Below are 25,304 nucleotides of genomic sequence, written 5' to 3'. Positions count from 1 at the left end.
ATCCTATTCTCAGTGCACGACGGATTCTGAGTCATCTTGAGGATCACGGACATGTCGGAGAATGGAACCTTGGACGCCTTGTCCTCTGAAGTAAACTCAAACCTCAATGTCCAGTACAGAATCTCCTGATTTAGGTATGGTACTGGACCAGAAGCTCTATAAGTAATTATCCACTGGATTGCTTTTGCAGTTTTAACTGGCCCTTTGGATAACCTTCCATTCTGCGGTCCAAGCCAACGGTGATCTGATGGTTGAGGAGGTCTTATCAGCTGGCCAGCCCCGATCGCTAACACCCCGCACGATAATGAAACCCAGGTGTTATTAGTACTTCCTCTAAATTAGTGCCGAACAAATCCACGAATACCATAGGGTGCGAGGATTATCTATCCCACTGGTGTGATTTGATCTCCTGCTGTTTCCTTTTGGGGATAACGCACTGACTGCGGCTTGCCTTATCGTCCTTCAATTTTGTCTCTACATATATCTACTAGCACGCTTTTCGAGTACTAAGTACTGTGCCAACTTCACTCAAGGACTGACTTATTCAGAACAATGTTAGGACTCTGGTTTGCTGCTATTCTCATCCTTGTTTTTCTTTACCAGCGACTCTCGAGCCCCATATCTAAACTCCCTGGTCCTTGGTATACCAAGCTCACAAGTCTGGTTATAAAGTACCATGAGTTTTCGGCCAGCCGTCGTGTGTTTATCCATCAGTTGCACAAGCGTTATGGCACTATTGTACGGATAGCCCCCAACGAGGTCTCCTTTGCATCCTTGGATGCCATTCGAGAAATTTACGCGTCAGGTGGCAGTGGCTATGACAAGACGGAATTCTATGATCTTTTTCGGCAGTTTGGGATCAAGTAGGTTGCGCATTTTTAGTTCTTCCCCACATACTAATCCGTCTCAGGACCATGTTTTCTACACTTGACAAACAAACGGTAGGATAATCATAGTGGACTGAGACCTCATCAGCTGACCTTTCAAAGCACAGTGAGAGAAAGCGACAACTAGCCGATCGATATGCCATGTCCAATATACTGCGAGAACATCACATTTCAGCGATCCGACATAGCGCTAAAGCTTTCGTGTCCAAGTGTGCTGCTGTGGCGAAGAGTGTGGATGTCTATGTATGTAAGGGCTTCTGATCGGAGCTGGCCATGCTAACTTGCATAGGTCTATCTACATTGCTATGCACTTGACTGCGTAACACACTTCATGTTTAGTCCTAGCGGACTGAATTCTCTCACCGATGATAACGACTTTGAGCTGATGGAGGAATTAACGTACCATAACAGCTTGCAAAGTATGTTTATTTCTGTGGAACAGGAAACCTGCTAACGACTGCAGAAAATCTACTTCCTTACTACCTGCCACGGCTGGCACCATATTTCCCTTCTTGGCTGCTACCTCGTCGGGCCCCAAAGGCCAATATGTACGTCCATAGAGTCACGGCCGAGACCAACCCAGACGAACATAGTCTCCTTGCTCGTCTCTTGCGGAAGGATGCATCACTGTCAAAATCGGAAGCAGCAGCAGAATGCAAAGACCATATGGCGGCAGGAATCGACACAACAGGCGATGGCTTGTGCTTTTTGATGTGGGAGTTATCGCAACCGCACAACTTTCGATTCCAAGACCGGCTTTATGAGGAACTTCGCTCAGCACCAGAAGATACCCCTATTGATCGATTGCCGTACCTCGATTCCGTAATCAAGGAGGCCCTACGCTGCGCACCGCCAATTCCCATGTCGTTCCCTCGTTATGTGCCAAGGGGTGGCAGAACGATTGATGGAGTATTCATCCCTGAGGGCAACATTGTCAGCTGCCAGCCGTACACTGTACATCGGCTGGACACAAAGGTATTTCCGGAACCAGATATGTTCAACCCGGATCGCTGGACGAAGGATGAAGGTTTCAACGAGCGCAACCGATTGTTCTTTGCCTTTAGCACCGGAGGAAGAGGCTGCACTGGAAGAAAGTAAGTTAGCTCTGTCATTCAGTGGATCAGGCCTAACTTTTGGAAGTCTGGCGACTGTCGAGATGAAAATCCTTCTCCAAGAAGTTTACTCTCGGTTCCGGACAACAGTAGCCCCGGACATGACTAGCTCCATGGAGATCGACGACCAGATCATTGCTTCTCGGCCGAAGGGACAGAAGTGCAGGCTTATATTCACTCCCCGTGAGATATGACATTCATTTGCTGAAGGCGCAAGGTGATAAATTGGGAGAACATCGGCCATCAGCACATCGTCGGTGTTAGTCCGTCCAACCCTGGCGCGGACAGCCGTGAGGGGTGGAGATGCCCGGTCCGCTTTGGATGCGGGGTAAGCAGATCAGGGGCGAACGCTACGAGATGAAGTCAGAGATAGCCATCTATAATTTAATTGTCGGCTGTTCATACCGGCACTTCCTTCAAAACACACTCTAGGCCTCGATCCCACCGTACTACTGGTATTTGGTACACAATACAGAGCTCAGAGAACCGAGGTTTGGCTTCCCAAGAGCAAACGTCTGCATCTTCTAGTTATAAGTACCCGCTGAATCATTGATATCAGTCCAGTATGGTGCCTTTCGATCCGATAAATCACTTAATATTATATGAATCTATGACTGAATAAGAGTCCTGTCCACACCATGCACATGCCTTCCCTCTCAAACTGGGCCACAGCAGCCCTCCAGGCCCTTCTTCTGTGTTCTTCCAATCTTCCTGTAGCTACCTCCTCACCATCTCCCCCAGAACTATCATTTCTATACACAGCGTATGTCGAGTGCGAATCAAGTCTCATGAACTCGCCGGGACCCCACGGGGTGCGACGTACAATCCCAATCGTGGGCGGAAACTTCACCGGTCCTAATTTATCCGGTAGTTTACTTCCAGTCCCAGCACTCTCACACCAAATGCATTACTCACTGACATCCCTTACCAGGAAAAATCCTCGACGTCGGCGCCGACTGGGGCCTAGTCGATCCTCAAACTGGCATCTTCACTGCAGACACGCGATACAACTTCCGGACCGATGATGGCGAAAATATCTTCCTCCAGACATCTGGTCCGAAGTCTCCTAGTGGACAGCTACATCTTCGCCTAGTGTTTGAGACGGGAAGTCGAAAGTACTACTGGTTGAACAATGTTGTTGGTATGTTGGGCTCTACAGTCTACAGTACAGGTCGGATTCTGATGGATGTGGTACGCTAATATCATGGATAGCTATTGGAATACTTACCAATGTGGCGGAGACAGCTAATACCAGTCTTCTCAGGATTGATGCCTGGAATGTGAGTTGAATTCTCTTGGTCCTGGTTGTTTGTGTTGGAGCTGACGTGTGGTTGAATACAGATGGCTACGGATTGGAATTCAACGAGTTTCGTGAACCCGACTACTACAACTGACTGAAGCTCGGGATATAATGAGTATTTTACGTGCTGTCTGGCATATTTGCTGAAGCTTTCAGGCGATATATGATGATGAGCAGAGAAGTGAAATGCTGATGTCATGAGTTTGGCTATATGTCAATTCGGATGATAGCCAGGGCGCATCTATAAACTCAACAAATCGCTTTTTGTATCACATTTGATATGTAAGCTACCAAGTATATACAAGAATTCGATTTCCCTGCACAACAAGCTAGGATTTTCTTAGGTAGATTGAGCAACTGAGCTGATATGCGGGATGCCGCCGAATTCGGCGCTGCTCGGCCGACGCCGTGCGGGGTAAGCCAGTGATAGCGTCGAGCTACTCAAGTCTAACCGACGCACCTAACCAAGGTCCTCATCTGTGTCATTTTCGTTCCTCGCTGATTCCCCCTGCTACTCCTGAAACTCTACTTTCTACTGTTCGACACTAAAGTGACTCATACAATGGCTGCGGAAAACCCTCCCTCGCAGAGCCGTCTTTCGACGCGCATCTCCCTCCGTTGGGTCCCCGAGCCCGCCTTCGAAAATACTGACACGATAGTGATGTCGGTCGCCGGCTGGTATGCTGACCTTCGCGTTGACAAGGCCTCCGGCGATATCGACTGGGCTATTGCGGGCCAGCGAGTTGTCGATGATGCGGATTCCAGTATGGATGACTTCGAGCTAATTCTGTCTCTGAGAGGCTAACGGTTAAAGCTCGGGTGTCGTTCACCCATGAACTCGATTCCCAGAACTCGTTTGATGCGGTCGACTGCGGTACATTCTCCACTCTTCCCAATGGCGATGATCTTGAGAAGGGCTCGATGCCTCGTGCGGACCTCCCTGGCTCCCCGGTGGCGGAATATGAGGAAGTCTGGCGTGAGCTGAAGTTTCGGCAAGGCCCAGAGGGCTCTGATAAGGGTCTTTCGTGGGTTCTTGAGTCAAAGCAGAAATCCCTGGAGGAAGGGGAGGAGGTTGAAGTGGAAAGGACTTTCCTTGGAAGAGTCTGGGGTACATACCTGGCTCTGCGCCAGGTTCAGATACATACTCGTCCCAGAGGTTCATCTGCGACTGTTATCAAAGAAGGAAGGGAAGTCAGTGCCAGGAGGGAGGAATGGGACTCTGCTTCCGGTTGGCAGCTCAAGTACTCCATCGGTCCCGCCGGAGCTCAGCTACCATCTCTGGCCCAAACTCTCGACGATGGACCATGGCAGACTGGTCAGACAATTACACTTGAAGGTAAAGAATACATTGTCAGAGGATTCGAAAGAATAGTCTAAGGTGCGTCACGTTCGTCTATATACTCATTACTCTATATTATATACAAGTGATGGTTGCTTACAGCTCGTTGCTCAGGACGTAGCGGTAGCGGGCCTTGCCAGCGTCCATCTCCACAACGGCCTTGTTGGCGTCCTTCATGGAGCGTTCCTCGATCCAAGGCTGAACCTTCTTCTCGGCAGCCAGAGCCAGCATCTCACGGATCTCGTTGGGGCCTCCGATGAGAGAGCCTCCCAGCTTGGCACGCTTTCCGATCAAAGCGAAAGCAGGGATCTCAAGGGCACCATCCTCGGGAGCACCAACCTGGACGAAGCAACCGTCAAGGTCGAGCAGAGTGGCGTAGTCCACCATGGGCATCTGCAGTATGTTAGAACGAGTCGAATACAATACGAAACGCGGTGAGGATGCATACCTTGGAGGACGAGACGGTAGAGACGATCAGGTCGAGGGAGCGGGCGTTGTTCTTGGCCCAGTCGGCATCGTCATCAGTGGCGATGTAGGCGTCAGCGCCGAGCTTCAGAGCGTCCTCCTTCTTGTTGTTCTTGCGAGAGATGGCAACGACCTTGTCGGCACCAAGGGCCTTGGCGAACATGATACCGAAGTGACCCAGACCACCAACACCGATGATACCGACGCGCTTGCCGGGAGCGCAGCCGTAGTGTCTCAGGGGAGAGTACACGGTGATACCACCGCAAAGCATGGGCGCAGCCTGGGCGGAGGGGATGGCGTCGGGGATCTTGACAACGAAACGAGAGGGAGAGCGGTGGTAGAGGGAGTAACCGCCATAGGACTTGCCGCCGTTCTGGTAGACACCGTTGTAGGTGCCAACCATGGAGTGGCGGCAGTACTGCTCGAGGCCAGAGGCACACTCTTCGCAGTCACCGTTGCGGCCGCGGCAAGAGTCGCTCTGAGCACCAACACCAACACGGTCTCCAACCTTGATATCGCCCTCGGCTTCGGAGCCAACGCGAACAGCGACACCAACGATTTCGTGACCGACACAGCAGGGGTACATGGTGGGGCCCTACATCTTGTTAGTTTGGGATCAAATGATTGAGTGAACGAGCATGCATACCCAGCCGCTTCTGAGAGTGTGCAAGTCGGATCCGCAGATACCGCAGTGGGTGACCTTGATGTCGACATCGGACTCCTCCCAGGGCTTGGGCTCGAACTCCTGCCAAACCATGTTGCCGACGGAGTTCTTGTCAAGGCCCATCCAGCCCTCAAACTTGTAATCGGAAGCAGCCATTGTGATTGAGTGATTGAATTGGATATGGAGATTTTGATTATCCACCGAGTATGAATGTTGATTCCCCAGGGGTACTTGTGGTCTTTATATACGGATCACTTGCAACCAGGACAACGGGACAGGATTAGAAATCGAGCAGACTCTGGTCCACTTTGATTCAAGTCGGATGACAGTGGAGACATGTACCGTCCGAAACCCATTCCGATGACATACGACGGTGATCTTGGGCCGACCCTGAATATGCTACGCCATCGCATTCGCACGCCCCTTAATGGCCGGTAAGCGTATCTGGCAGCTTACCATTGATCTTACAGCCGGCGCGGTTCGCCGCAATCGAAGATTTTTCAGCATGAAGCTTCCTGCCACGGGGCAACGGCATGGAATTTGGTTGAGCGGTTTCATTGGATCCATTTAGTACAGGACCCATTCTAAGGTGGTGAGTTCCAATATTCGGGATGGGGTTCCATGGACTTGACGCGCTAACGGCCGTCTGCTTACGGTCCACTTGTCTTTAAGCGGAGTTAAGGATAAGATGCTGACAGGTTTTTACACAACAATAGAACCATGAGACTTTCAACTATCTGAAGAATTTCGATATAAATCTTCTGGCCATGATCACAATTTTAATATATCTCAAAATTTCGCATTTGCGACCGTGATAATGGCATCAATCGCTTTCGAGGGACGCCGGTAACCGACGATATCTCCGGCGCTTACACCCGCGCGGCGTTAACAAACGTGGTTTTGGGCTAGTGCCGATCTTTCTCCGGCCACGGAAGGTGAGCCAGCCTCGGCATAACCAGAACCCGGATTTCCAATTCCACAATTTCGAAACTTCTAGAGCCTGAGCCACCCGAGCGGTCAGCCCCTGGGATGGCAGTCGGCCCGCCACACGTTGTTCCGCGATGTTCTCCAATAATAGAAGATTAGCGGTATGGCTGCAAAGCTTGATCATGCCTAGTCACTGGAAACTAGCCACTGGAAAAGTCAGATTGGATTTTGGAGGCGGACTGGAGGGCTCCGTGACATCATTCTCGTCCGATAAGAGTTGGGCCGGAGATAGCCGTTCTACTCCAGATGACTGAAACAAGCTGACGGCTGACGGTGTGACCTACAAGTCGACTCCGTGTCAGCGAGTCTACTATTTGACTGCTGACGTGCTCGATGGTTTGGTGGCTACATGCCAGTAGAATTCTAGACGACCGCCGATGCTGAGCTGTGAGCAGTGGCTTCGGAGAGTATCAGTCGTAAAAATATACTTCTATATGTCTGCACAGAATAGCTTCCTACGCACTTCATCACAAAAACCACAAAATTGTTTGGATTTCCATCGTCAACCATTATCTTAACCCTCATCAATGATCAATAAACTCAGCACACGGCACAACAAATGATCACCAACGGCCTACATACTCAGTTCATAGGCACCGGCTCCCTCACCAAAAAATAATGCGTCGTCGGCTCCGTTCCCCCAAATTGTGCATACTCCACAGTAATCTCATCGACGACCGTAAACCCATGATTCAAATACACTTTTAACCCCGCCGGCTCAGACATAACATACGTCTTCATCCCATACTGATCCGCAACACGTACTCCACTCTGCACGAGCATACTTCCCACCCCTTGTCTCCAGTAGTCAGGATGGGTGGTGAGGTATTCCAGCGCTATACAGATCATCAGCATTAGCCATATACCCAACATAACAACATAGAAATAAACCCATCATCATTAGAATGAGAAAATAGGATGAATGAACATACTCAACACCTCCTCGCCCCCCACAACATCCCTCAACACCCTCTCCTCTACCTTCTCCAACGGATCACCCCTAAATTCCAATAACCCATCGCTCTTCATCCCCTTCACTCTTCCCTTTTCATCACTTCCGAGATCAAACATCCGTTTGTATTCTTCTTTCTCCTGAGCTGAAGCCTCGGCGACCTGTGCGGACAGCCATACGTCGTCTCGATTCGCCAGGGAAGGAGGGAGAGTCCAGCGTGCATAGCCGACTACCCTCTCTCTACCATCATGGTCCCCATTCTCGTTTCCGGGGGTGGATTGTATGTCAGCGGTGGTAAGGACGACTTCATGTCGTCTGACATCCCGAGAGGTACTCAGCGTATGAGGAAGACGGGAAGTAGTGGAGGAGATGATGGTTGAAGGGGTAGTGGAGGGCAAGAAGAGGAAGGCCCAGTGCGGGTCTGTGAGGCGAGAGAGGATCATTGATTCTGCTAGGGTGGGGGAGTGCGAGGGGTGCGCGGGGTGGAGGGTATATTTTGATTCTGTTGTTAGGGACATTTTCTTGTCTTTTTAGGGATGATGGGTTGGTGAGTTGTAATTGTGGTTGTGGTTGTGGTTGAGAAAGGTATGGATATTGGTGGTTTGTATAGTAATTGTCTGGGGATAAAGACAGGTGGTCTTTGGGATACGATGCTTATCGGGTAGTATTGTTGCAGGATTCTCGGTGTAGTTTGACATGATAGTGCTAAGTTATTTTAGAGTTGAGTTTTGAGATGAGGGTCGTGCTTGTGGAGATGGTTATTGGCATGATGGTAGATGCGATATTTATGTAGTAGTTATAGGCTACACCGGTGGTTGATAAAGTACATATGTTCTTCGATGTCTGATCGATCGCTCAAGCATTGAGTGCATATGTGCTAAGCGGCAGGAAATGTCTACTCCGTAGGTTTATCGCTACTAAACTCCGGCTAGTGCTTATGTTGATGGCTACCAATGGTGTTGCGAACATTGTCACTGTGGAGTGAGTCTGAAGGCGCTAAGTTGGAGATAAGAGCCGATGGGTGTTGTCTTATGTGCACACGTCATCCGATGGAGACTCCGATGCAGGGCCTACTATATAGACTGTTTGTTTGTTTAGTACATCTACGCGTAGGTCGCGACTGTAGAACTGGCCATGTGGGTGCTTGCTGCTTTGGGCGAGGCCTATGTTATGCAGGTTGGCGTAAGTTCTTTAGAACCCGAGACACTTCATCGATTCGCTGGTATGATGATTTCTCGATTGTCGGGTCGTAAGATTATATTATATTATAATGTATTACTGTACAGAGAATAATAATAAACGCGTTCTTGGAAGTATCACTCTTGCCGCATCTTCTTTCCCCGGGGACCGGCAACCGTTCCCATTAAGACTGCAACCCGTTAGTCAAGAACACTGACAAAGACGAGAGAAGAGAGACTCACTATCCCAGTGCTTAAACGAGCTAGAGTAGTTCCCCCGGAAGTACCGATGGTGATCGTCATGCCAGTCCGATCCTCCCCACAGCGGGAAGATCCGTCTCAGGCTCCAAGGGAAATCGTATCCAGAATGCGCGTCGATGGCCTGGAACTGACGCAAAGCCACCCAGGCCAGCACAGTCATCAAATGCACTTCGCCGGTAAAGTAGCCCAGAACCAAAGGGGGTCCAATCGTGCCCAGGCCAAGAAGCATGGTCTCCCACGGGCTGGCGTACTCGGCCGTCAACCCAAACGGCGCGGCATACTGGTGGTGCACCCGGTGAATGGCACGATACAGAGGGCCCCAGTGAAAGGCACGATGGAGCCAGTAGTGGTATGTATCTTCAACGAAGAAGAAGATTGTGATTTGAATGGCGAGGGTCTTGAGGTCGGGGAAAGGAAGGGCGTATTTGAGACCGAAGAGTTCCATCATCGGGTGGAACAGAACGATCATGGGCATTTCCACAATGAAGTGGATAGCAAGAATATATTTCACACAGCTCCATTGTTCCTTTGCCGATGGGGGTGCCTTTTTGTCCTGAATCTTGAAACGGTGAAATAATGTAGGAAGAGCGTCGGCGATTATCCACGGGATGCAGCGGGCGAAATAGAGGATTTCGTGGGCTAGGAAGGTGATGATGCCTGTCGGAGTTAGTAGGTGACAGAGACAATGTATCGGGGCGGTGTACCAGTTGCAATAATGTCATTGTCCCAGTAAGCATAGTGTGTCCACCACGCCTTCTCCAGGAAAGTCAGTTTCGGGTTTTGGCTCGCCAGGGCATAGAGCTCGGGATATGATGCCGCCGCCGGTGGCGCAAAGGTCGAGTTCATGTTGAACTCCATGTTAGTGTACAAGCCTGAGTGCATGCCCTCAAGCGCGCTTGACAAACAAAATAAACGCTTGCCAGAATCCAGTATATGTACTTCTTAGTACAGTTGGTGACTTCCAGCCCTGGTGGGTATCCGGATGGTCTGATCCGCCACACCACTCGGATGCCGGGCTCGATCGACTGACCAGACCCCGGGCTAATTAATCACCCAACACAATTCGATTTCCGCCCCCCCTGACTGGCTCCCCAGATTTGGCTAAGCCCTCGTTAATCCTCTGAGACGAGTCGGGATCTGGACTAACGTAGGCTGCCGTGTTGGCTAGCCGCTAGTCGTCCCTTTGACCTCAACGCCACAACAGCATCAGGCACGGACATTAGTTAGGGGCTTTGACAAAGGTCGAACGACACCGGATGCCCGAAACCCCGGATGGTAGCCCAGCAAGCTATGAGGCACCTTCCGTACGAGATCGGCAACAGAGGATTCCGGTATGCACCCCAGGCTTTGATCCACACCAGTCATTTTAGGAAAGCACTTTCCTATTGTTTCAAAATTCCCTCATGTTGCCACTCATGTGAATGAATTCAAAGGGGAGCTGAACCGTGACACTGTATCATCAGGGATAATGAGCCCAGCCTTACCGGTCACTGTCAGGCTCATTGCGACTCCAACAATGGCGACCGGGTTTCTTCATACCTGCAAGCCTCTCTTCGAGCCTAGTAATCACATGCATAGAATAGTAGAGCCAGCAACAGAATCATGTCTCACTCAGAATTCTATTAGCCTGGCGACAATCCATACACGACAATCTCCCACATCGCCGCCTGTTGTCGCGCCAGGCCCCAATGTCCGAGACGTCTCAATAGGTCAATACAGTGACAGAGCATACTAGAATGCATAGGCTTGGGCCCCCACATGCCGGGGCCATTGACCTCCGCGAGTAGCCTTTCACAGTTGATACCCGCCTGCTTAAATTCTGGAAAGTCGAGGGGACTCTGTCTGACACCTGTGCGATCGGATGTGGCCCTAAACTGAAGATAGCAATACAGTACCAATATGGCTCGGTGTAGCGACCGAGGTGCGTGAATTGGTGGCTCCTTTGCTATAGGCAGGCTCTCCAGGGAGCGAAAGATCAGAACTGCATGGACAGCGCACCGACAGCCATCCCGCGAACTTGCCCAGGCTCGAGTGTAAGACACGTGCCTCTGTGACTCTTCATGACCCTCACGCCCAACTGAGAGTTCCAAGCGATCGTAATCCACCAGGGAAGAGAGGAATGTGACGTGCCACAACGCCTTAAGGCAGAAATTATCTGGGCCAGCGGAAGAACCTCTATGAGCAATATGATTGCAGTGGAATTCCTGAAGCAGACTCTGCTGCGACCGTAATACGGACGAATTATCAGATATACGCGCATCACATACAGATCCTGCAATATCATCCAGGGCGAAATATTCTCTAAAGCTGTTTTGTTTTGTCATCGAGTCCCAACGAACCTGGGAATTATACTTCCGGCTGAGGCTGCGACTCCAGTCTGCTGCAGTTGGTGCGCTCCAAATTTCATCGTCAGAGATGGAGGATTTCAACGACCGGCGTCGGATGCAGGGCTCTGCATTAAATAAGTCTGCAAATTCGCTGTCCAATATGGCCAATCCTGCTATGAGTCTAGATACGGTCAGCCGGGGCTCAGTGAACGCTTGGGTAGTCTAACCGGCGTTGCTCCTCTTTGGCAACCCATTTAGTCCACGCTCCCTCTGGGTCGCGTTCAATGTCCTCTTTTTCAATCTCATGCGTCGACTGATGACTACGAAGCACCCGAATTCTCCGAACCCACTGGCTGAATTAGTATTCCAAATCACTATCATAGGGTAAGCATACCGTGATTATGGTACCATGGAAAACCTGAATCAGCAGGAGATGTCTAGGCTTCTTCCATACGTCAGACTGTGAGATGTGGTCGTTAATGTAGACTTACTTACCCCGCTTAAATAACCAAATACCTGGCCTATCAAAGCCGCCTGGGACATAGACCGGATTTCGGGCTCTCCCTTTGCAATGTATGTCTCCCACTATGAGTATTAATGAAAGGCACATTTCCCCAACTTAAGGAATAACCAAACTTACGGATGCTAGGATCGCCTTGTTGAGGGTTTCGAATATCCTAGTGCCACAGGAAATACCATGTCTGGTGCCTAGAAACAGACTGCCGATTGAGCAAATTGAAAGTAACAGCAAAGCGTTCTCAGTTGAAGGTCGGAATGTTGGCGCATGGACTACAGGGAATATGGGGTTGAATCTAGCAAAGTACATCTGTATGCACATATTCTGAAAACGTCAGCTACGCAGGGGAATACGTCGGCTGATACATACTAGGAAATCTGTCGAGGGCAACGGGTCCGTTGGAACATGATATTGTAGGCGCTCGGTCAAACTTTGTCGGTATGGTTCATCAACGGTAGCTCTTGATGCTTGATCTCGCAACTCATGATCCGTGCCTGGCGCCTCAGGTTGTGTGAACCAGTGACGGCAAACTAGGTCTTCGAACTTTTCTGTGCCGTCTGATAGACTTTCGCCTGTCTGCTGGGGGTCGCTTAGCGGACCCATGGTTGCCGAGTTTTGTAACAACGCTGGTATGTTGGTTGATGCATAAATGGCAGCATTTAGTGCGTTGATATCAAAGTCATCAGTAGCGAGCCAGGTGGGAATCTGTGTCATATTTTCAAGTGTCCAATCATAGCCCTGATAATCTAGGCTTCCATTTAGTCCATTATCCAGTGGACCTAGGGAACCTAGAGAGCCACTGGGAGGGCTGGTTGCCGGCCCCGGATGCCGTGAAACCCGTCCGTGTGCCTTGTCAACCGTCGGATCAATTCCGTTTGCTTCTAGCATAGTAAGGCGCTCATTTTCCCCAGCACTCGAAGAAAAAGTAGATGTAGGTACATTCCCAGTTTCTGGCTGGTCAGTCAATGATAAAGGCGGCGTATCTAATAATATGGGAGGTGTTTGCAGTGGATTCAACGCAATGACATCACCCAACCCGGGCGTGGTGCAGATTGCATTATCAACTTGGGGAATTTGGGCAGAAGTTGACTGCTCTGGAAGCCTGGGCTGCTGAGGAATAGCCTGTCCGTGATTACGTGCATGTCGCAGAAGGGAATCGCTAAATGGTTAGTTGAGGTGACATCTAATAATGGAGAAAGACCATACTGGCGACTGAAAGGTTTGCCGCACACGGAACAAGCAAACGGTCTCTCCTTTGTGTGGGTTCTAATATGGCGAGAGAGATGGTCCTCCTTAGTGAAGGACTGAGAGCACCAGGGACAGCTCCGTTCCTTTCTATTGCGAGTTCGACTTGATGGCATGTTGGCAGCCGGTGTATGAACCAAATTTCACCCTTTATCCATCGATTGTCCCGCGTCTGGCATAGAGTGTATGGCTGGGGTGTCTGGGGGTGGGTTGGGGGTCATTATTGCCCCGCTGCTAGTGATGTTGGGGGGTTGGGAAGTGAGAAAGACATCAAACTAGTCCCCTCGTGATCGACGCAGGAAGCAAGATGCTGTTGCCTGAGGTTCTCCTCACGGCGTCCCGCTTGTCCACCGGCTTTACGGCTTTCCCCTTCCTCTCTTCTTCTCTCCCCCACAACTTCTCGGGAGATCAACATTCATGCCAATATGTCACGAGGGTTTCAATGTAGCCTATTTGTGGCTCACTGCTTTGTCCTTCGCGGTCGACAACAGGTCATGCAGGTGTGCCTTCAACTCCAGGTCCCGCCGGTGCCGGCTGTTCCTCCCCCATAAGCGGCCTGTGCCCCTTGCCACAGCTTTATTAATCGCTGTTGGACATCTTCACCTCGATCCAGGGCGATATCTGAGGCAACAAATACCTAGGCATGACGGATCAGAAAGACTGGGAAACGACTGATGTCGTTATATGTGGATGCGGCCCTACGGGCGCTCTGTTATCTGCTTACCTCGGTCGCGCCGGTGTCCATAATGTCGTTTTGGAAAAAGAGCCAACAATCACCACCGATCCTCGTGGGATAGCCTTGGATGATGATGGGATCCGTTTCCTGCAAGGCCTGGGTCTGTACGACTTCATTTATACCAAGATAGGCACCTGTGAGTCTTCCCACATTGCCCATATGCTGGAGACTAATAAAGCTGATCAATCAGCTATGGGAAGGTTCAATTTCGTCAGTGGGACCGATTGCAATATGCACAAAACTCCGATTCTGGCAATGGACTACAATATAGTGGGCTCTACCAACTTGCTTAAATGTGTACCTGCTGACGATGTCAAGATTGCAGGAGCGACAGGTCATGTTGGCTTCATAGGCCATAAACAACCCGTCCTCGAGAGCCACATCAGGGGCTGCATGCCTTCGTCCCATTGCTCCTTGCGGTGCAACGCGACTGTCGTTGAGCTCGAAGAAGACGAAGACTGGACATATTGTACCTATCGCGACGCGACCGGAGAGGAGCATGGTCTTCGAGCAAGATTCTTCGTTGGCGCGGACGGAAAGACTGGTTATACACGCAAGCAATATTTGGAACCGCGGGGCGTCATCTTAGAGAAATTTCATGCGTCAGATAACCCACTATTCTTGGCACTGCCTTCGCTGACATTACAACAGAGCCTTCTACGAGGAAACCTGGGTGGCATTGAACTGGCGGATCACCGTCCCAACACCGCAGTCGCATCCCAACTTCCCCCTGTGGGAACGAGGTTACTCACCAGAGCAAGTTTATGACTTATTCTTTCCACCTGAATTTCGATTCCTCTGCAATCCGGATAGGCCAGCAGTTGCCGGGCGCTTTGGCCTCCCAGCTGACAGACTGTGGCGGTTCGAGTATATCATCCACGAAGGAGAAGATGGATATGTAATGGCTAGTCCTGCAGAAATGCGACGCATCGTTTATCCCTATATCACACATAAGGGAAGTCGATATCAGTACGTCTACCTTTCTATCGCGCGGGGCAAATAGCTGACTGTACAGGCTTGCTGAGGACGTGCAGTTTCCCGAAGACTGCATTGAGGTACTTCGCTGTCACCCGTTCACATTCTCGTCGCGAACCTGCAACGTATGGGCCAAGGATCGAGTGATACTGTGTGGTGATGCGGCTCACGTCTTCCCGCCCTGTAAGTCATATTGATGCTCTCCATCGCACATATACTTACCGTCATTGCAGTTGGCGGGCAGGGTATCGTATCCGGTTTTCGCGACGCAATATCCCTCTCCTGGCGCCTAGCTATGCTCTGCCGCTACCATTCTAACAAGAAGACCCACCATCATGTTTTGAAGGCATGGTACGAGGAGCGCAGGCAACAGCTCAAGATTTCTCTAGCGACAACGGTCGCAAATGGGGTTATGGTATGCGAAACGCATCCACTGAAGATTTTCCTCCGAGACTGGTACATCTGGTTTATCCAGTTCATTCCCAGCTGGAAACGACAGCTGCAGCATGGTCGCAGAAACGCTGCAATATTCCGATACAGATACTCCAACGGAATGCCTTTCATCCCAGATCTGAACGGCGGTCTCTATCTTCCCCAAGTATATTGTCGCCGCACCGAGGACAGTGAGATACTTTTCACAGACGACGTCATCTACTGTTTAGATAATACGACCTCTCTCTTCCGCCTATTCGTATACGTGCGGGACTCATCCGAGATTCCAGCTATCAAGCACGCCCTCGAAGGCATCGAAAACTGGTCCCGTGGCGAATTTAATCCAACCAATATCCCCTTTATTTCGGAGGGAAGTGATGTTGAGGCGATAAGCTCATCTAAAGGAAGAAACATCTTCCAACTCGCCTCCGCAGACGAATTCGCTAAATCCCCCTTGTGCACTGATCGTCCCAGGCCCTTAGATTATGATTCTTTCCTTCTAGGGAATAAAGTGCAGGGAAAGTATATTATTGTCCGAATGGACCGAATCGTGTTTGCATCCTGTGCGAACGAGGATGAATTGAGGGGAGCTGTGCAGACTATGCTGGGGGTTCTGTATGGTGATAATTCCGCCTGAGTACTCGGCGAAATATATAGTAGGGTATAGACGGGTTGTGGAAGGGATGGTTTGATCCTCATGAACGGATCTCCACTCTCTTATTGATACTAGACTAGATAGTCTCGAATGATTACAAGTTTTCATTTCTACATCCATATTAGAATTGCCAACAGTTTCAAAGATGCCTACATTAATGTTCAATCTTTGGTTTGGCTGGCGGATAAAGGACCTCAAGACACGCTCTGGAAAGGTCACCTGACCGATGAGAGGACCGGTCGCATTAATGCAGACCATGCCAGATTCTGAAAAGTACGGTGTACTCATGTACCGGAATAAGTATTAAGGAGGCTTACTCGAGTAGAAAAAGCGATCTCATTTCTTTCCAACGAAACTATTCCAAACGAGGGAGCAAGTAAGTAAGGGATAAGACAACGGGAAATCAGACCACACTCAGCGACCGTGTACTGTGAGTGAGCGCTTCCCGTCCAAAGCAAACATACAAACAAACAGCAAATTGGCCCCACATTCTGAACCTCCCCTGTGGCCCCACGAGCACCACACCGCACCACTTTGACACCCACCGCCTTTTGTCCACACATCGTCCCACCTAACTTGGCTAAGGGAGCAGTCTAGCCAGTTCCATCCTCAGCACTAATGCCATACTTCGTCCGTAGCCCCTTCATAACCAAAGCCGCCACACCAGCTACAGTCTTCGCCTGTGAGATCTCCAGAACAGACGTCTCCAGATCCAAACTACGCCGAATCCAATACTTAACTTCCAGCCCCATGAGCGAGTCGATAGGGAAACTAGCGATCTGCTTCTCGTCGAGCCCGGCCTGCGCCGAGAAATTGCCGACGCGTTTCCCGAGTTCGCAGATAATGGTGCTCTCGCATTTAGGGTCATTTAGGAAGGATGGGTCGTTGGCGATGGCTTCGAATAATCGGAGGAGAACGTCGGCTTCTTGATTGTGCGCTTCGGCTTTGCTGGTTCGCATCAGGGAGGGGATGTTGAAGCGCACGTCTTGCTCGAATAAGGCTTTGCTGTTGTTTATCTCCATTTGGTCCGGGTTGAGGAAGGACGTTACCCCGACCATTATGTCTAGTGGGGAGGCGATAAGGGAGGGCGGGTCGGTGGTGGTGTTGGTGTGAGGTAGGGCGAGACGGAATGCGTCAATGACTTCTTTCTCGGAGAGGGAGAAGCGTGATTGCGTTTGGAAGAGCTCGACTAGTCGAGTGTTGCGACTGAAGTTGCCTACTTCTTCGACGGCGCCGAGTGTGACGCGGGTTGCTGGAAGGCCTAGAGATCGTCGGTAGGTTACGAAAGAGTCGACGAAGGTGTTCGCTGCGCCGTAGTTGGATTGGCCTGGGTTGCCGGATGTTCCTACGACGGAGCTGAAAAGGACGAAGAAGTCGAGCTGCTTCTCGGAACAGGCGTTGTGCAGGTTCCATGTACCGCGGATTTTCGGGCCTTGGGGTGCCAGCCATTGGGCGTATGACATGTTCGCGAAGAGTTCGTCCTTGCCGAAGTTGGGCAGTTTCAGCACGCTTTTCAGGGTTGTTTGGAGACCTGGGAGGCCTACCTGTAGTACTAATGAGAGATTGACGATCCCGGCGAGCTCGTGCTCACTGGCAGAGACTGCTTGCTCGACACTTTCTGCGTCCTCAACACTGCCATGGACTATAGCTACTGTGCAGCCCTGGCTCTCTAGCTCCTTGACATAGGCTTGATCAGACTCGGATTGTCCTGCTGATCGTGACATTATAACCAGATGTCTGGCGCCGTTGGTGACCATCCATGTCGCCAGCACTCGACCAATTCCTCCGAAGCCACCCACGAGCAGGTACGACCTTGTAGGAGAGAAGATGTATCTCTTCTCGATCGGTTTGTATTTGAGACTGTGAGGCACCTCCGGCATTTTCACAACAATTTTACCTATGTGCCGGCCAGTCTGCATATGTCGGAATGCACTTCCTATATCATCTGCCTCGAACATTCGTGGAAATAATTGCGCCTGAAGTCGCCCTTCTTGGCAGTAGGTAAACATCTCATTGATTGCTCTATAGACCATTAGCATCCATTGGTCGTTATTAGTGTCATTATGAAAGTGGGAATATACCCCCGGACAAGGTCTGGGTAGTCATCGAGCATCTCACTCAAGTCAACACCAAAAAAGGAGCGGTTGTTAGCAAAGTGCACCATCTCCAGCTTCCCATGCTCTAGCATGTCACGTTTACCAATTTCGATCATTTTGCCCATGGGCGCCACGCAGTCCCAAGATGCGTGCAAAAGTTCTCCTGCCAGAGAGTTCAGGACAAGGTCCACACCACGTTCGTTTGTTGCAGCTAGAACACCTCTGCGAAATGAGACGCTTCGAGAGTCGAAGATACGATCTCGTGGAAGATTGAAGTTCTTCATGAGGAACTGAATCTTTTCCTCGCTGCTGACCGTGGCATAGATCTATATATCGGTGAGCATTAAATTACTGACTGGGAAAGGAGCAATACCTCAGCACCAACCATGCGGCAAATGTCGATCGCTGCCAGCCCAACACCACCACAAGCTGAATGGACAAGAACAGTCTGAAGGGAGAATATTAGCGGACAAATTCAAAAGAACTCAGTATCATCTCACCTGTCCTTTGTTCAGATTTCCTATCGTCAGCAGGGAGTAAATGGCCGTTGCGTAGACACAGGGCATCGCAGATGCCTGTTCGAGAGATATACCGCCTGGGATGCGCATACAGTTCGTTTCCCGCGTGATTAATCGAGTCTTGAATGTGCCCTGCTGAATTACGATCACTGCGTCTCCCGCGTGCAAATCAACCACTTCCGATCCTATTCTGCGGACAACACCGCTCCCCTCTATACCCAGGGGCAGATCAGTCACGAGTAGGCCTAAGGCAAACATGAGATCCTTGAAGTTCAAGCTAAGATACTTCATCTCCACTTCGATATCATCCGGCTTGAGTTCCATCTGCCGTTCCTCTTCCACCCACTGGAGCGTATCTAGGACACCGCGTACTCCAGGATGGAGGCGGAGGGGTCCGCAATTGCCTTCAACTTCAAGCTGCTTCTCTTTTGATAGGAAATTGCATCTTGTTGTATATACAATGCTGTCTTCAATGGTGTATTCATAATCTCTGCCAGAGGGATTGGCCTTCTCATCGAGAAACTCGTTGAACACACGGACTAGAAGGCCCGCAGTAGTATCATTAAAGTCATCAACCTCCAGGGTTCTGAAGTCAATGCCTGTCTCAGCTCTTATGGTACGGCTAAATCCCTGGATAAGACCATAGCGAGGATCCGAGCACGTCTTCTGGGAAAGCCGGGTGACCCAGAGTGTCCGCTGGGCAACGGAGAGATAATTCCTAAAGCTCGAGAAAGACTCTTCCGACAAGTCGTAAAGAAAAGGTCCATCAAGATCAAGGAGGGAAATAACAACACCTTCTTCAACAAAATCACCGAGTACACACCAACGAACGGTGTACCCTTGATTGGCAAGTTTCTTCTCAATGACTGCTACCCAAGGGTGCTGTTGGGTCTGCGGGGTTCCCAGAAGGCTGACGACAGGAAGAGACGGCTTTAACGGCGCGCTCCTTGCTATCATGGTGGCAGACAACTGGAATGGAAAGTCTTCGTCATCTACAAAGTCTTCCATTTCAAGAAAGCCTGCTTTGGTGAGTTCGTCGTTCCATCTATCGACCTTGACATAAGGTCGATCAAGACGCTGGTCTGAGTCCCCTAACCACCATCCGGGGAGGGTACCCTGCTCGACAAGTTAAACGTTTCTTTTAGGCACAACTATAGTGCTATAGAGGGACAATGAAACTAATATTTAACATACCATAACCCAATCAACATAAGGTACATCTGGCCACTGAGAGTTAGCAGGCGCTGGGAGGGGAATGTATTGATCGTACCAGCAGATAGCTCATGAAGGAAGAACCAGCCACCAGGCCTCAGTAGTGTCTTCACATTTATGAGAGTCTTGTTCAAACTTGGCGTAGCATGTATTACATTGGATGCGATAACTAAATCGAAGCCTCCAACGTCGAAACCCTGGTCTGCAGGCGACAGCGATATGTCAAGGACGGCATATTCCAATTGATTTCCATGCTTCTCCTGCAGGGGTATCAAAAACCCAGGCGTGACATCCGTCACAACATATCTGGCGAAACTTCGATCTCCACTGGCATCGACTAGAGCTCTCAATGCAGCCACCGTGGCGGATCCAGTTCCAGCACCAATTTCAAGGATTCGTAGCTGAGGACTGGAATGTGCGACGAGCCGGAAAAATCGATCCCAATCGAAAATATTCACCGCATACGCATAGATGTCTTTCCATGAGTCACGTGGAGCTAGTACCTGTGCCGCCGATGACTTTCCCGCCATTAGGGACTCCATCTCCGATTCAAGGCAGTATCGCGCATCTGCAAAAAAACCAGACAGTCTGTGATCGGGAACTTTGTCAAGTAGTGCTTTCCATAGACTGAGGCGTTCACCAGGGCTCATGCGTGCCCAATTTCGTGCCTCTTCAATGCTGTGATAGTCTTCCGTTCTTATTCGAAGGGCCTCGGACTGAATCCACTGCTGATATTTTGTCATATGGGGCACGGTTGGTGTTGAATCACGGACCAGAACATCAAAATCTAATATTGCCAAAGTGGCAAGCCTAGCTGTTGTTTCTAATCCTGTATCCACACCTGCCCGCTTGATCAAGCCTTTTGTAAGGTTGAGACGGATCTCGGGTTCGTAGTTCATGTGGGAGCAGAGAAACGGCTCTTCGCGTATGATCGCTGCTTCACTCTCTAGCGCAAAGAAACGGGCGTCCCACATGGATAGAGCGATGCTACTATCACTGCGTATCAGACATGAATCTCCTCCCAACCTACCAGACATAGGTCCAGAGGATGTCGGATTGACCACCAATGACATGGTCTCGCTGCTGTGCGTTAGGTACACCGCACCAATATACGAGGGAACACCAACTACACCGACCCCCGGTGCAATACCGCGACATGCCGCAACACAGTGTAACTGCAAGCACTGGTCAATGGCGGTAGGATGAATTAGGTAGCGGCCACTATGCAAGCGTGGATCGTCCTCAACAGTCGCCGCGGCTTCATAAGTTGAAGGACTAACTGTGATATCACGCAGGCCTTGAAAGGTTGTCCCATATTTTAGTCCCGCCTTCTTCAGTTGTCGATATAAATATGGCGACGAGAGAGGTCTTGGGTATACAAGGGGTCTTGACAGCGGCGGTGGGTCGCTGGGCGTGCCAGACATAACTTGGCCAGAGCAGTGCTTTTTCCACGAGCTACCATCATATGAACAAACAGTAAACTCGTACCATGAGGACTCCACTAGGTCATTAACTGTTACTGGTCGCATGCTTGTGAGAAGCTCGTATTCGAGACTCGGCTCCAAAAGCAAGGCATTTCTGATCAGTATGTTTCGCAACAAGATCTTATCAGAACCGGTGATTTGTCTGGCTGCCTCGGCCACCATGGCTATGTAGCCAGCGCAAGGGAACACTATTTGGCCGCTTACATTGTGGTCCCAGATCCATGGAACTTCATCGAGGCGAAGGATGTTTCTCCAACAAGGCTCCAAGTCACCCGATTCCAGGGTACGTGAACCGAGCAATTCATGATGCGGAAATTTGCGCAATCGCCATTGACGAGGGGGCCGACTTTCAGCCCAGCCTAAATCGTCGTATTGCCAGGGATAAGGTGGAATGTCTTTTAGGCAGGTCCCAGGCCCGTTGACAGCCTCGAAACGAACCCGCGAGCCGTGGAGATACGCCTGACCCACGGCTTGCAGAAACGTGGAAGTGGAGTCCTGCCCCCGGACTACGGTTGGACAGTATGTGTTCGATATTTCCACATCCTTGGAGATCTGACGGATAGGCCCCGAAAGTGCTGAGTGTGGCCCAATCTCTAGGACAAGAGGCGGCTGCGGTAGTTTAGACACCGACTTCAACGCTGTACTCATGGCAGCAGTGAACTGGACTGGTGATTCCAGGTTCGCCCTCCAGTAAGCTGCATCCAGCTGGCTTGTATTCTGGATTTCTTGGCCAGTCATGGTCGAAAACATTTGAGCTGCCAACTTCGGCCTGCAGGTCACGTAAGGTCGGATTAGTTCTTCATAGTGGGCTGCTGCGAACATCATGTGGCCTATCAAGCATCAATGCTGATCCTCGGATTGAGACAGCTCAACTTACTAGAGTGATAGGCAACTTGGACAGGAAGCATTTTAATTAGTGTATCCGGTGTGTCGCTGCGTATTCTTGATGCCACCTCTTCCAGCGATGCCCTGTCTCCTGATAAAGTCACACTTTCGGGGCTATTATAGCAGGCGACAACGATACCATCTGTAATGTAAGAACGGACTTGTTTTGGGCCCATACCCACTGCCATCATAGCCCCTTTCCCCTCACATTGCGAAGATACCTGGCCACGATAGTATGCTAGGATTATAGCTGTCTCCATTGAGATGGCCCCCGATGCATATGCAGCAGCAATTTCCCCGCTGGAATGGCCAATCACTTTGGATGGGTGTATACCGCATGACGCGAGAAGATTGATCATAGCCAGCTGAATGGCAGTGCATAGCGGTTGAGAGCACTCAGCACGGTCCATTGTAGTCTGGTCGCAGTTCATCAGGGTATCTGCAGTCTGTTAGCACATCGCCATGTTTGCGGTTGGTGAAAGGGAAAAGAATACTATGTAAGAGCCACTTTGGCGGAAGTGGAAGGCCTTTAAGGGTACCGTCCATTATCTGCAAATCATTGGAGAATTGGGAATATGCATCAATGAGGCTCCTAGCCATTCCGGGCCACTGTGCACCTTGACCGGTGAAGGCGAAGATCAACTCCGATGCTTGCAGCTCAGGTAAATGCCCCCTTTGAAACGCATCGGTACTTATTGCATCGCCGTCTGTAACCACAAAAGCACGATGAGATAAATGATCTCTCCTAGAACTAAATGTGAAGGCAACGTTTCTCAACGCACGGGGGTGTTGCTCAATGTACGATTGAAGTTGTTCGATTTTCTTATTAAGGGCATTCGCTCCCCATGCAGACAGGGCTAAGATCTGATGTGAGTATTTTCGCGGGGCTGAAATAATGTCGTGCTGTTGAAAGGCGTCTAATATAACCTGATATCACATCAGCACCCTGCCACGCCGAAAGCTTAAAGGCGTATCCAACGATTGGCTTACATGGGCATTTGCTCCTCCGATTCCAAAACTGTTTACACTCACCCTCGCCTCTTTGTCCTCCGGCCATGGTAATGTGTCTATCGGTACCTCTAATTTGCCAACCTCAAATGGAACTTTGTAGGTTAGTTTGAGAAATGACATGATTCTTCAATTTCAATGAACTTACTCTCCGGGTGTGGTGTCTCAAAATATATATTCGGGGGAATCTGTCTATGTTCTAAGGAAAGAACGGCTTTGATCACACTGGTCAAACCAGATGCGCCTTCCATGTGGCCAACATTTGGTTTTACCTTCCCGAGCTTAACATTAGTAAATGCAAATCAACACAGGCTTATGCGTAGGGAACATACCGCACCAATAAATATTCCCTTCTCTCCGAAAACGCTAGTAACAGCCTGAGTTTCTGTCACGTCGCCTATAGTTGTTCCGGTTCCATGGCACTCGAACAATGCCGTCTGACAGGGATCGCTGATCCCCGCTCTGCTGTATGCTCGCCAGATAAGGGTCTCTTGGCTTTCCCGGTCCGGTGTTGAGATATTCGGAGTTCTTCCATCACTATTGGTTGCTGTCGAGCGAATAATGGCCCTAATGGGGTCACCGTTCCGTATGGCAGCATCCAACGGCTTGATGAATATGGCATTGATGCCTTCTCCGCGCCCGTACCCGTCTGCTGAGGCATCGAAAGTCTTGCATCTGCCATCAGGAGCCAAGACCAAATTATCGGACATTGTTACAGACATTGTAGGGGAGAATATGATACTGCTCCCCCCAACAATGGCCGCAGAGCAGTCGCCGGAGTATATTGATTGACAAGCTTGATGTAATGCAACCAGGGAAGAAGAGCATGCCGTTTTATATGTGATACTACTCACCAAACGGTCAGTTAGACGAGAGGGAAGAGTGTAGAGTTCGAAATTCTCTAGGGCAACGGAAGGTCAGTAGAATCAGCGTACCTTGGACCTTTTAGGTCGAACTCGAATGAAATTCGGTTGGCAAACGCAAAGTCTCCCGTCCCCATAGCTCTAAACCGGTCTATGTACTGAGTGTCTTTGCTGGTGATTTCGAGCCAATCTTCTCCGAAACTTCCTACGAAACAGCCGATATCGCGGCCTCTCCAGTCCGACTGGCCAGCATTCTCCATACACTCCCACACAACCTCGAGCAGAAGTCTTTGCTGAGGATCTAAACTTCCCGCTTCTGATGGTTTTCCGACAAAGTCTTTATCAACCTTGCCAAGATACTCTTCCTGCAAGAAGTATCCGTGCTTAGTTTTGATTTCATGGGGCCTGGTTGGGTGATAGAAAGAGTCTCCAAGGTACCTTCCTGGAGGGATCTCGCCTAGGGCGCTCCTTTTCTCCACCAGCAGTGACCAAAATTCCTCAGCAGTTCGGATGTTACCAGGGAATCTCATCCCCATGCCCACAATGGCAATGAGAGGTAATGAGCCGCTTGGCTGTTCGTCGATCTGACTCCATAGCGTGGTGGGAGGTTGCTCGGAATGATGTGGCTCCCCGACATCCTCGATGTGGATCGCGACGGCCTCCACCACGTGCTCGCTTCCATTGTTTATGGCCATGTGACTCAAATGTACTCTCGGCTTGGAAGCCCAAACAGCGAGAACTTCTAGATCCCAACGGATATTCTACAGCGGCATAGTTAATATTCTCATTATGCAATGATGGTCATATATGTTAGCTATCCCGTTTCGAGAATTTTAAACTCCGGTCCTGCTAACTCCCCGGCAAGAAAGTCGCCGTATTTTGGGCAGACCTGAAGGACATGGGCCTGCATTTGCATATGCATTCTGCAATATATTTGCACTTTCCCCTCTCATTGGTGGGAACTGATTTGAGTTTGCGAAACGTCCACCAAAGCTCATATACCTGCAAGAGTAGCGAGATGAGGAGCGATAATCATGAAACCATAATATCGGAACATGATCACCCAGTTTCGGAGATATTCAAGGCTTGGATGCATCTAGAATCCGGAATCGAATGTGCAATAAGCCCTCCAGCCTATCACACATTGCGCCTTGCCGCATATTATTCATGTCCGGGCCTTGATATAACAGTACTGCAGGCGTGTCA

General features: G+C 50.1%; 9 protein-coding genes across 9 annotated transcripts; 4 read left to right on the top strand and 5 right to left on the bottom strand.

The window, feature by feature from the left end:
* Nucleotides 1-552: 552 nt before the first annotated feature.
* On the top strand, nucleotides 553-2,193 carry An03g06460 (uncharacterized protein; the record flags this gene model as incomplete). The annotated part of the gene is made up of 6 exons (XM_001390484.1): nucleotides 553-863; nucleotides 911-941; nucleotides 990-1,130; nucleotides 1,177-1,306; nucleotides 1,351-1,981; nucleotides 2,028-2,193. The coding sequence occupies 6 exons, from the start codon at nucleotides 553-555 to the stop codon at nucleotides 2,191-2,193; spliced, it is 1,410 nt and encodes a 469-aa protein (XP_001390521.1).
* A 444-nt stretch (nucleotides 2,194-2,637) lies between these two features.
* Nucleotides 2,638-3,397, top strand: An03g06450 (uncharacterized protein; the record flags this gene model as incomplete). The annotated part of the gene is made up of 4 exons (XM_001390483.1): nucleotides 2,638-2,866; nucleotides 2,931-3,140; nucleotides 3,212-3,279; nucleotides 3,341-3,397. 4 exons carry the CDS (start codon nucleotides 2,638-2,640, stop codon nucleotides 3,395-3,397), a joined length of 564 nt encoding a protein of 187 aa, XP_001390520.1.
* Nucleotides 3,398-3,861: 464 nt separating this feature from the next.
* An03g06440 (uncharacterized protein) lies at nucleotides 3,862-4,676 on the top strand (the record flags this gene model as incomplete). The annotated part of the gene is made up of 2 exons (XM_001390482.1): nucleotides 3,862-4,063; nucleotides 4,114-4,676. The coding sequence occupies 2 exons, from the start codon at nucleotides 3,862-3,864 to the stop codon at nucleotides 4,674-4,676; spliced, it is 765 nt and encodes a 254-aa protein (XP_001390519.1).
* Nucleotides 4,677-4,734: 58 nt separating this feature from the next.
* An03g06430 (uncharacterized protein) lies at nucleotides 4,735-5,923 on the bottom strand (the record flags this gene model as incomplete). The annotated part of the gene is made up of 3 exons (XM_001390481.1): nucleotides 4,735-5,031; nucleotides 5,087-5,698; nucleotides 5,750-5,923. The coding sequence occupies 3 exons, from the start codon at nucleotides 5,921-5,923 to the stop codon at nucleotides 4,735-4,737; spliced, it is 1,083 nt and encodes a 360-aa protein (XP_001390518.1).
* Nucleotides 5,924-7,336: 1,413 nt separating this feature from the next.
* Nucleotides 7,337-8,224, bottom strand: An03g06420 (uncharacterized protein; the record flags this gene model as incomplete). Its single annotated transcript, XM_001390480.1, has 2 exons — nucleotides 7,337-7,590; nucleotides 7,687-8,224. 2 exons carry the CDS (start codon nucleotides 8,222-8,224, stop codon nucleotides 7,337-7,339), a joined length of 792 nt encoding a protein of 263 aa, XP_001390517.1.
* A 798-nt stretch (nucleotides 8,225-9,022) lies between these two features.
* On the bottom strand, nucleotides 9,023-9,991 carry An03g06410 (uncharacterized protein; the record flags this gene model as incomplete). The annotated part of the gene is made up of 3 exons (XM_001390479.3): nucleotides 9,023-9,075; nucleotides 9,128-9,802; nucleotides 9,850-9,991. 3 exons carry the CDS (start codon nucleotides 9,989-9,991, stop codon nucleotides 9,023-9,025), a joined length of 870 nt encoding a protein of 289 aa, XP_001390516.3.
* A 776-nt stretch (nucleotides 9,992-10,767) lies between these two features.
* An03g06400 (uncharacterized protein) lies at nucleotides 10,768-13,350 on the bottom strand (the record flags this gene model as incomplete). Its single annotated transcript, XM_059747192.1, has 7 exons — nucleotides 10,768-11,653; nucleotides 11,700-11,821; nucleotides 11,867-11,917; nucleotides 11,968-12,057; nucleotides 12,113-12,313; nucleotides 12,359-13,148; nucleotides 13,196-13,350. The coding sequence occupies 7 exons, from the start codon at nucleotides 13,348-13,350 to the stop codon at nucleotides 10,768-10,770; spliced, it is 2,295 nt and encodes a 764-aa protein (XP_059600374.1).
* A 527-nt stretch (nucleotides 13,351-13,877) lies between these two features.
* Nucleotides 13,878-16,014, top strand: An03g06390 (uncharacterized protein; the record flags this gene model as incomplete). The annotated part of the gene is made up of 6 exons (XM_059747191.1): nucleotides 13,878-14,106; nucleotides 14,161-14,572; nucleotides 14,622-14,939; nucleotides 14,986-15,128; nucleotides 15,179-15,360; nucleotides 15,421-16,014. 6 exons carry the CDS (start codon nucleotides 13,878-13,880, stop codon nucleotides 16,012-16,014), a joined length of 1,878 nt encoding a protein of 625 aa, XP_059600373.1.
* Nucleotides 16,015-16,625: 611 nt separating this feature from the next.
* Nucleotides 16,626-25,020, bottom strand: An03g06380 (uncharacterized protein; the record flags this gene model as incomplete). The annotated part of the gene is made up of 14 exons (XM_059747190.1): nucleotides 16,626-17,572; nucleotides 17,624-18,054; nucleotides 18,114-18,454; nucleotides 18,502-18,576; nucleotides 18,629-19,762; nucleotides 19,841-19,866; nucleotides 19,917-22,172; nucleotides 22,220-22,666; nucleotides 22,722-23,154; nucleotides 23,218-23,330; nucleotides 23,384-23,507; nucleotides 23,568-24,081; nucleotides 24,171-24,859; nucleotides 24,988-25,020. 14 exons carry the CDS (start codon nucleotides 25,018-25,020, stop codon nucleotides 16,626-16,628), a joined length of 7,563 nt encoding a protein of 2,520 aa, XP_059600372.1.
* Nucleotides 25,021-25,304: the final 284 nt, after the last annotated feature.

This window comes from Aspergillus niger, assembly GCF_000002855.4.
Source record: "Aspergillus niger supercontig An03".
NCBI classification, from domain to species: domain Eukaryota; kingdom Fungi; phylum Ascomycota; class Eurotiomycetes; order Eurotiales; family Aspergillaceae; genus Aspergillus; species Aspergillus niger.
This window is presented reverse-complemented; position numbering and strand designations above follow the sequence as displayed.